We start from the raw sequence: 11128 nt of genomic DNA, 5'->3' as shown, positions 1-11128 counted from the left end.
GCCATGTTTTACTTGTACCAGAGACATATGTACCCAGTGGTGATGGGTGGTGGGGGCAGGCGGGAGCGCCAGTGCCCCCCCGTGAGCACTGGCTGGGGAGTGGAAGCTTTGCGATTGGCTACTGGAGGACCGCCCCCTCCCGTTGGTGAGATTGGCCGTGCGGGGACATTGCCCCCCCAGTCAGAGAGATTGGCCGTGGGGGGATTTCCACCCCCAGTCGCTGACTGGTTGCTGGGCGGGGCATGTGCCCCTCCAACTAAGGTGGAACCAGTCGCCCTTGTATGTAACAGCTGCCATCTGAGCCACCACATCATAGACCAGTGGCTGTCAACCTTTTTAGACTCAAGACACCTCTCATTAGACTCAAAGTTCCCCTCAGAAGATGCCAGCTTTCAGTTTTCACTCATTTCTTAACTACAGAAAAAGAATAGACCAATTCTTCCATTGCACAGAACTCAAAAAAACCACAACAAGTTCCAGAATGTTTTGACACTTAGGCCATATCCAAATAGGTAGGCACGTGCAGTTTGTGGTGCTACAAACCTCTTTGTGATGCCACAAACTGCATGAGTGGAATGTTAAAATTTCCCAGTAGCAAAAAAAGCACAGGGAAAAAAACTGGCATAGAACACACAAAAATAGTATGCACCGGAATAAACAGAGGGTTGGTCCTCTAGTAAGATGATTTGGCTGCTGGCCAGAGCATCTGTACTGCTCCATTTGTGCCCCTGCTATTCCAGCACACCAGGAGCTGTGAGGAGCTGGGCAACGACAGTTTGCCCAAAGCAGGACAATTTGTCCCACAACAAAGTGCATGTGCAGGAACACGTGCTGAGGCACAAAGTAGCAACATAAATTTGTGCCACTACTATTTATGCTGCTGCAAGTACATGCCCTTGCATGTCTGGATGCGGCCTGCGATTCCTATTTGAAATCTCTGGGTTTATTTTGTGAATCAGGTGTAGGTAGATATTTGCATACCCAATATTGATAATGGTGTGTGGCACCCTGAAGCTCCCTTTAAAGCATCTCATGGCACCCTGCCATGAATCACTGCCATAGACTGACGTGCAGAACCTAACAAAATTAAAACATGAGTCATTATCTCCTGATTAATGAGATTTTTTTTTGCAGCAGGACATTGTAGCAGATGCATGCTCTCTGTGGATCAGGCAAAGGGAAAAACATACGCATGCCATGTGGTGAGAGGCCAGTGGTCATACCTGGTTCAGGGAACTAAGGATTACCCTTCCCCCTAATGAATCTGTTGCTGCTCCTCTAATTTGATAGTTATACTGCATTTTTTACTCTGTAACCCAGTTCTAAGTTAGATCTTTATCTGTAAATGAGAAGCTAAAATTATTAGCTGCTTGTACAATGGATTTTCTTGACGCTATCTTTGCTTAGAGGTAATAAAGAAGCTGCACCTCTTCTTTGATCAACTTGCACACAGTTTTAACTCCCCCGAGTTCACCCTGTCACTCTGAGGTATTGGTTTGCTGTTGGGGAAATAATTTATTTTGAAGGCCCCTTCATAGCAGAGGTCTCATATCACTAGATTTTTTTTTTGCTGCTTTACTTTGCCCATTGTGAAGGCTCATGGTCTGTATGTGTCTGTGCGTGTGTGTGGTCTGGTTTTTGACCTTAACCATTTACCATGCATAACAGGTGTTCTTGCTGACCAGCTCTTCTGAGAGTGGGTCTGACTCAGTGCAAGACTGTTGGTGGAGGGTTGTTCAGGATATGAAGTGAACTGTCAAGGAAGAAGACTAGACCTCCGTTCAGGAAGCCTCTACCCACTGCTCGTTAATGGCTTTGAATGCACACGGTCTGCCCAAGACTTGGCTTTGACTTCATTGGTCACCAATGTCTGTTTTGGCTCCTCTACTCTCTCTTGGCTCCATTTCCTGAGGTTTCTGGTTTCCTAATTGAGGGTAAAAGGTGTTTTTGACAGAGATGGTGGTAGCCTGGGGGTGGAGGGTGGCTCAAGAGTGGGAGAGAGAAGGGGAGGAGCTGCTGATCAGGGATGATAAATAAAAGGGCCCTTCTTTTCCAGCTAAAGCTACCAAACGCTGGGAGAACTCCTCCTCAACAAGAGCTGCAGACTGAAGAATAACGCCTTTGGTGAGTATGCAGGGACCTCCCTTCTTTTCCCTAACAGTTGTTAGCAATTATTGTCTGTGCGGTTCTTTGCAGCTGTACAATGTTAGAAACTTGCCTAGGAGTCTGTAATATTGTTGCTATCCTGTCTATCATAACAAGAAGCACAGGGCTACTTGTTCAGCTCTGTACCCTATCCCAACACGGCAGAATTCCCTACAAACGTTGTGGGTACTTAATCTTAGTTCCTAAGTCTCTAGTGTACTGTTAGGTGGCAAAGGCAGAAAGAAGGGAGTTGAGCCGGGGTGTGCTACTTGGTATATGTACATGTGGGCATGCACTTGGTAGGATTCCTAGGAAGGAGTATGTGTTTCAGCAACCTTGTGAAAGGGTGGGGATTGCTTTGGCCAGGCAAGGGCTTCTGTCAGTGAATATGGTTTTCCGACTAATACCAAGGGATGCCTACTGTGGGGCAGCTCACAATGGCAGCTAATCTGTCTTTGGAAAATGCTGAGGGTTTGTGGAAAAGAATGAAGTATTCATGCTAATACTGTTTGGGACACTTCCTTTACTTCTGTGGTGATGCCATAGGATGCCACAGGAGTTCTGGGACCATTGAGTGACTGTGGGAGGAAGCAAAGGCTGGGGTCAGTGAGGCTGAGGACTCAGCACTGGAAGCCAGGGCAGGTACACGGAGAGGACTCAGTCAGGAAGTATAAGTGTTTCTGTTTGGGTGTTCCCATAGCCAGCATCTTCTCTTGGCTTGTCCTTTTAGAATCTGTTTTTCTGTGCCCCATTTGTTTTCTCTCTGGGTTCTCTCCTGATGTCTTTTACTTCAGCTTTCCTTTTTTTGACAGCAGTGAGACTCGCCTAACTGCCAGAGTGCCTATCATATACAGGAAACTTATAAAACCCACCCTCTGGGGAAAAAGAAAAACAAAACTCTACACTTCAGAACAGCATGAAATGCAAATTTTCTTTACCCAAGGCAGTAAAATCTCCCTAAGAGATTTTAGCAATACTCTTCAAATCTAGTAGGAGGCACTGGGAAGAAAGGAAGCTGGGGCAATGGGCTCAAAATGGGCAGGAAATATTTAGCCTCCAATTCTGTTCTCTACTAGTGTGCACTGGGGTTTCTCATCATCCCCATTAAAGCATGGTATTTGCATAATCTGAATGGTGTATGGGAGCTGGGAGAGTGGAAGGGGAAAAAAAGGGGAGTGATCCATCTCTTCTGAGTGGGGAAACAGAAGGAAAATATCTCATTCTTACTGGGGACTCTGCTTACAGGACTTATTTTAGGGGTTTTTCTTTCCTAAGGATCAGAGATCCTGAGCAGGGCAGGGAGTTTGGAGTCAATTATTTCTTGGCATCGTTAAGGTGATTTACAAAGCCCAGAGTTATCTTCTTCCTTCACAATTCAGTGGTTCATTCCAGTAGGGAAGGGTTTGATTTTTAGCATGACTGGCACCTTTCCAGATTGACTGCCCCGCTAACAAAGTTGCATGTGGGGTCTGAATCCCTCAAGACCTAAGTGTAAAACTGAAATTGCAAGGTCAAGAAATAATGATGACAGTTGAGCATCTATTTCAGTGAGCTCAGGGAATGAACTGACCTGGGTTTATGCCTGGACCAGGAGGCAACTCCAGACCCCTGCAATACTTTGAATGCAATCCCATGGGCAAGAGATCGGAGGGCTGACCACTGACAGACTCTGCAGTAATTTGGGCCCCTTCTGGCATGCAAAGTAAAGGGATTGTAGCAGTCTTGAGCCCCTACTTTGGTGGAAAGCTATTGGCACCAAGCCAGTCAGAAGCTATGAGGGATGACTTTTCTATTTACTGAGGAAGATGAGACTCCTCTTCCCAGATGAGCAGAACATATATGCCAGTGGGGGAAAAAATTAGAAAAAAAAACCTAGTCAGAATGTTAGGTGCTACTCCAGTAGAAATTTTAATTCATTATCTCTACAGAGACCATCTTTTTAGGATTGAGGTGAATGGGGTGTGTTTGGGGGAAAGAAGAAAAATGAACTCCCTTGAATCCCAGTAAGGACTAGCTTGAGTAGAAGCTGAGGGTGGAACAGTTATTTGACATCAGATTTTCCCATCTCTCCAGGAAACTGGGAATCTGTTTCAGTCCTGCCATTCATTGAGCTGGCAAAACAGTCTGGGCTCTGTGTAGCTAAACAGAGCGTGGCAAGGGCTGGAAGAAGAGTTCAGAGGTGGAATGAGAATAGCCACCCTGTAGATATAGGGTCAGTATACACCTCTCTCACCAGTGTCTGGAACTTATTCAAGATATGTGGCTGAGCACTTCTGAACATGCAATGTTAATAGCTGATTTGCTTTGAACTAAGGCACCCTCCCCTGAAGCAAGAGTGGTGGAGGGGAGGGAAACATGCCTCGCCCACCATCAGGGGCTGATTAAATCTGTTAATAGAGGATGTTTTGTAACAGTTCTAGCAGGAATACATGCCAGCCAACGCTTACCTTTCCCAGGCCCCTCCATCTGATTCCTTCTCTCCCGGCTGCTATTTTTATAATAAACACTCTACTGCTAACTTTGCAGCCTGCCCAGAGTCTCCGGCTGCCCTCAGTGGAAAGAGAGACAGCATACAAACAAGACACACGCGCACACAATGCGGACCATCATCATCCTCGCGCTCCTGGCTGTCCTGGTGATGGCAGCTTTCTGTTATGGTAGGTGACTTCTTTTCTTGCAGTTTGTTTTGGACTGACAGCTAGTTACAGGCATACTGAAAATGTTTCCTTCACTTGTTTGTCCATTTCTTTTTTGCTTTTCTCTTGCTTGTTCTCTGTATAATTCCCCCTGCCAGCCTGCTAGATCCCTTTCTTTCTACTCTAGAATTCAATCAGCTCAAGATAGTCACTAGTCTAGGACTCCCTGCACTTCAGAGCCTTCTTCTCTGCTGCAGATCCTTCTGTCAGCAATACCTGCTGTTACTACCTCCCCAGAATCCCATTCTTTTGAATCAAATATTGAAAGAGGAGATGAGAGAGACCTAATCCTGTAGCTGTTCCCTTAATCACCATCAGTTACATAAATCCAGGATGGGAGGCAGGACAGGGCAGTATATATTTAACAGTGATTCACTGGCATATTAGGGAAATTCCAGGGATGTATCCCCTGTATAATTCCCAGAACCTTTATCCTATGGCAAAGTGGCTGTCCAAGTTGCCCCTCAATTGCAGCCCCATTCATCCTGGGCTGCCTGTTTCGGCTTTATAAAAAATCAGTGAGCTTTCTCCTCATACTCTCCTTATCTCCTTTTGTAAGAGGTATCTTTTTTTCTCTTCTGTGTTCAGTTTGTGTATTAATGCATAGTTTTAATATCTGAATTACCTACATTTCCATCGAATCTTCAACCTGAGATTTTACAAATGTTAATTCATTCAATAGCTATCCCCCTCCATGTTTAGAAGGAATGTAGTTGCCATATCTGTTACAGAGATACAGAAAGTATATAGCGGAGTGGTTCTTAACCTCATTAGACTTGGGGCATCCCTTATTAGACTCCAGGCACCTCTTAGAAAATGCCAGCTATTAGTTTTCACTCATTTTTTACTACAAAAAAATGATAGAGTAATTCTTCTGTTGCAAAAAAACTAAAAAAGACAACAACAGGTCAAAATATTTTTAACACTATGAATTCCTATTTGCAATCTCTGGGTTTATCTTGTGAATCATGTTTGTACACCTGACAGTGCTAACATTCTTTGTCACCTAAGGCACCCTTGAAAGGATCTGGAGGCAACCCAGGTTTCTGCAACACCCTGACTGAGAATTACTGACAGTGGAATAGAAATTAAGTGATGTTCCTGAGGAGCCTAGAGTAGATCAGTGGCACAACCCCAGGCCCTTATTCGGTTCACTGTTCTGACACTAGGTTACACTGCTTCTTCCCCTTTCCCTTGTTCTTTAAAAAAATAAATGAGACATCTCTGTCTTTCTTTCCTTCTCTTTATTAACGGTGACAGAAAGATACCATGTTGCTCAAAAGACAGCATCTCAATGCGTGTTTTTCCTTTTTTTCCCCAGAGTCCCAGGAGAGTATGGAATCCCATGAGTTTACTAGTAAGAGACTATTTTACTATTTGATTGAAATTAGAGAGGAATGAAAACACTCTGATATTCAATTGGCTTAACTTCTCTATTAGAAGTATCAGCTGTGACTGGCAAGCAGGAGGCCAGGAGATTGATGGAAATATAGAAAGGAGGGTGGGGGGGAACAGCTCATTCCAGGCCAACTGGATTTCTTTGATGACTGGATTTTAGGATGAATGGGAGAAAAGCACAAAGATAAAATATACCTTGAAGCCAAACAACAAATTTCTTATGGTGTTTTCCAAAGTCATATCTAAAAAATAACCAAAAATAGATTTGATCATGGTTGCTGGCGTTTAAGATTGGCCAAAAGACTCAGAGGCAGAGGTAGTGATTAAAAAAAATGTGTTGAGTCTCAGGAAGGCTATATCACAGGGCGCTGCAGGGATCATTGGCAGATCTGGCATTACAGATCTCACTACATTTTTGCCTTCACTTCATCCTAGATGGGTCAGATAAGATTGCTAGCTCCAGGTCTTTAGACATGTGGCATCCTTTGAATTAAAGCTGCAGCAGATAGCTAAGCATCTCATTCTTCATTCAGCAACCCACTGCAAATTAAGTGGTTTGTGAGCTGCCTAGATACAAATGATCTGTACAGGTCCATCAGATCAAGAAGTTGCTGGGAGGGTATCATAGGAGAATGATAGAAAGTTTAATACTCTGAGGAGACTGAGTTATGAAGAAAAAAAAGAGCCAAGATCTACACCAGAGTCAAATAACAGCCAATGGAGTTAGGATAATCAAGGACCGATTACATGGCAGATTGAAATATCATCAAGCAAAACCAGAGAACCTACTGAGAGTATGTCAAGGATCTGATATCAGATAAGAATGGGAAAGGGTGGAAGAGACACAGTGTTAAATACTGGATGCTTTTCATTTCAAGCAAATATTAATTTAACAATTTTGTTTAATCTCATCAGGTCCCTTTGTTACCAGGCAAAGTGCTCATGACTTCATGAGACCGGATCCAAGACAAAAAGCTATTATGCGCGAGAGGTATGTTTTCATGGGGTCTCAGGAAATTGATAAAATATGTATGTGTATGTGGATTATTAAGCATGTTTAAGTTGATGCCCTTGTTACAAATAGCACTGGCCTTCCTCTTAGGGTTTAAGTTTCCCTCCTATGTTGGTGTCCCCACTTGTTCAAAACAGTTTGAACATGGAACAAGATTAGTCACAGGAGTATACCTGAACAGTCTCTCTGCCACTAAGGCAATAACTAATTAGTCCAAAGAAAGCAACAGTAGAAAGAAGGAAAATCACTAATTATGACCTGAAAAAAAAGAATGATCCAGAGATTACCCAGTCTAAGACTTGATGACCTGGGTTCTGTTCCTTGATCTACCACGTGCTTTTTATGTGTGCTTGACTACGTTATTTGGCCTCTCAACGCCTTCTTCACATCATCTTATTTCAAAGCAAAGCTTTTCTAGTATTAGGAATGGGAGTGTTGCATTTCTGTTCAGCATGTATCTGCCCTTGTTTTCAGATACAGTTATCAAACAGGGAGAAAGTTCCCTCGGGGTAAGGCTATATCATCTCCAAAGCTATTCTGTTACCATCACTGAGAAAAAAAGTCCTGCCTGGTACTGTGTGCCAAAAACTGTTGTGTGCTCACTTTTTGGCATTGGTCCTGTGAGATGTTCTCAGGTTCCCAATCTTGGGTGTGCTCATGAAAGCAGCACTGCTTACACTGTTCTACCACATTTTTCATCGTGCATTATCTGCAGAGCTGGACTGAATGGGAATGTCTTGTTTCTTGGCAGTGGCCTTGGGGAGGCCATGTAGATAATATGGACATACCCTCATTAAAGGATTTCAGTGTGGCTACCCTGAATGAATAACAGACATGAAGTCCACTGTAGTTAAGCTAGAACTGTGAAATTTCCCTTTTAAAACAAATAAGTTAATATGTTCCCTATAGCAGTTCCAGATGGCTCCTTCATGGGCCATTCCTGTTCTCTGCCACTATCCTTGGCAGTCTGAAAGTGTGGAAGAGCTTAGGTCATCAGATTTGAGTTACTTTGGAATCATGAACTGCTTCTCAACCAAAAAAAGCTTTGTGAGTCTCCATCTGCTGTAAGTGTCACTTGAGAAAGCTCTTAGTGCAGGGAGTTTTCTTGTCAAACTGAAAGGTCTTTGACCTTGCTTATGTTTTTAAGCTTCAGAGTGGAGATGCTGTCAGATTGGGAGGACACCGCAGTGTAGACTGAGACTTAAGTGGAAAGGCAAGGCTGAAAAGAACCACGGACATCAATATTTTAAATGGCACTTCTCTCTAACCTCACCTCCATCCCCTCTTTCTCTCTCTCCTCACTTTTACTATAGGATCAGAGAAAGACATAAGAGCCCCCAGGAACGCCATAGAGAGATCTGTGAGGACTACTACCCATGTGAGCGCTACGCCTACCATCATGGCTATGCTGCTGCCTACAAACGCTTCTTTGTGAAGAGGACAACCAAATAAGGGTGACAACTGCCCAACTCCAGGGCCTGGAGCCTGGGTTCTGTACCTAGAAAGAGTGATATCTCTGAAAAATATTAAGTCACTTGTTAACTGTATGCTATCCTGCCTGCTGCTTCACTCTTCTATAGAGTCTCTGTTAATTAGTGCAAAGCTGATGTAGTGGAGGTCAGACAGGAATCAGGATGTGGGTGTTTGTTACACAATAAACTGCTGGTTTGATACTATCTCTTCATGATTTAGAGTCTTGCTTTAGATGGAGTGGTGGTTTCTACAATAATTTTTAATTTCTGTCTCCAGACTTAATGCTGATTCTGTGATTAAATGTGAACGCAAATCTTAAAAGATGTAACACAATTAGGACAGTGACCTTCTATGTTCTAGAGACTGAAACTGGTTTAATTTCTCCCAAGTGGCCAGCAAAATTTGGTGCCTAACTTCAGACATCTCAAAAGAGCCAAATTAAAGTAGGTTCTGAAAATAAGACCCCTTTTAAATGTGTCACACAGGACAAAAGCTCACTACTCACAAGCAAAACATTAGACAAACAAGTTAATCAGAGAAAAAGCCTACAAAATGATACCCAGTAATAGCCTGTACATATAGCTCCCCCTTGCTATGGTAAGGCAACTCTGCATACTAGAATATGTTCTCTGGGCCTGATTTTACCCTTGGTCTATAGTTCTGCCATCACTTCCCTTTGAAGCTTAGTTCATTGTATATACTGTGCGGGCCGGGAGCGGTCCGAGGCTTTCGGGGGTGCGCGGCGGGCTGTGGCCAGCAGCCCTGGCATGTGGGTCGGGGAATTCGGCACGGTGAACTAGAATTAGGCACGGACGCATAGAGGTTGATTAAAGATTATTTTACTTACACTGTAGATGGTCGCGGTGCAGGCAGGAAAAACTTCACTTAAGTTGCAGTTACAAACGAAAAGAAAACTCACACGAACAAGACCCGTAGAAAACTCGAGCCTCCTAAACCCGGACAGAGCTCTGGATACCACGATGAGAGTCTAAAAGGTGACTCTCCACTAAAGCGCGCAGGGAAGGGTACGTCGAGGGATCAGGTGGCGACGGGGAGAGGCTAGAGGTTGATCAGGCCCCTGTATCCTCCTCTAAGGCACACGCGGGGTTTGTTAGGCTCCACAGCACGCTTAGAGTTCTCCACGAGATGGATGTGGAGTCCTCCTAAATGAGGTCCTCCCCAGAGATCTCCAACTTGGGTGGAAACTGCTCAAGCCTCTTATACGGCTAGCAAGCCAATCGCTAGCCGCCACGTGGGAATAATTTAGAAACAGCCAATAGTGGGAAACAAATTTACATACGGGTGGCGGGAACTCCTTTGCACCGGGGTTTTCTCTATGCAACTGAGAATTGCACCGTGCTAAGAAAGCTCCATGTGGCGGGAAATAATTCTGCAGTGCCGAAGCACACACAAAATCATACCCTTTGGGTCATGACATATACTACATCACCTTCACTTTGAAATGCAGCCAGAGGTGTTCTCACATAAAAAAATGAGAAGCTGTTCTAGGAGAGAGACTCTATTCTCTTTGGCTCAGCTGCTCTCTCTTGCTGAGCAGGAAACCGGTATGGCAACTACATTCCTTCTAAACATGGAGGGGGATACCTATTGGATGAATTAACATTTGTAAAATCTTTGGGATCCTCAGGTTGAAGAGTCTATAGAAATGTAGATAATTCAGATATTAAGACTACGCATTAATATACAAACTGAACACAGAAGAGAAAAAGAGATAAATCTTAAAAAGGAGATAAAGAGAGTATGAGGAGAAATCTCAGTGACTTTTAATAAAGCAAAAACAGGCAGCCCCGGATGAATGGGGCTGCAACTGAGGGGCATCTTGGAGAGCTCACAGATGAAAATAACTTCCTTCTAGAATATATCCTTCCTCTACCCATTGGCATTCTCCTGAGTCTGTGGAATCCATGGAACAGAAAGAAACCTGAGCTTCAGAGCACAGTACAAGTGTCTGGCATCTAAGTACAAGAACACTGTGGTAGATACTCAAGAGTAAATATAGCATATTCTTGACCATATCTTTGAGGAAGCAGCAAAAAATATAACAAGGGTTTTCTGTGATCTGTGTGTACTCAGAAATTATTTGTAGAGTAGATATTTCCCTGGTACTTGGATTAGTCAGTCTATGCATAACTTTGAAAGTTGAAAGTCTATCACGTAGACTGACAAGTGTGTTACATATTAAATGAAGACACATTTTAAGATTGAAAGGTGGCAATTGATGAGGAATATGTCTTCAAAGAACACTGTAATTGAAAAAAAATATTCCTAACTGTTAGAAAGCCAAGAAATTCAAAGTTAAGGTTATAACCTTCAGAAAATAAAACCACAAATGTTTAGAAATGCCTGATGATGTTTTCCCCAAATAAATTTAACGTTGCCCCCC

General features: G+C 43.5%; 1 protein-coding gene across 1 annotated transcript; it reads left to right on the top strand.

The window, feature by feature from the left end:
- Positions 1 to 2050: 2050 nt before the first annotated feature.
- MGP (matrix Gla protein) lies at positions 2051 to 8927 on the top strand. Its single transcript, XM_006268054.2, has 5 exons — positions 2051 to 2124; positions 4672 to 4802; positions 6163 to 6198; positions 7155 to 7230; positions 8565 to 8927. The coding sequence occupies exons 2-5, from the start codon at positions 4742 to 4744 to the stop codon at positions 8701 to 8703; spliced, it is 312 nt and encodes a 103-aa protein (XP_006268116.1). The 5' UTR covers positions 2051 to 2124; positions 4672 to 4741; the 3' UTR covers positions 8704 to 8927.
- Positions 8928 to 11128: the final 2201 nt, after the last annotated feature.

The sequence above is a fragment of the Alligator mississippiensis genome, chromosome 4 (assembly GCF_030867095.1).
Source record: "Alligator mississippiensis isolate rAllMis1 chromosome 4, rAllMis1, whole genome shotgun sequence".
NCBI classification, from domain to species: domain Eukaryota; kingdom Metazoa; phylum Chordata; order Crocodylia; family Alligatoridae; genus Alligator; species Alligator mississippiensis.
The sequence above is the reverse complement of the archived record's forward strand: the minus strand, read 5'-3'. Positions and strand labels throughout refer to the sequence as shown.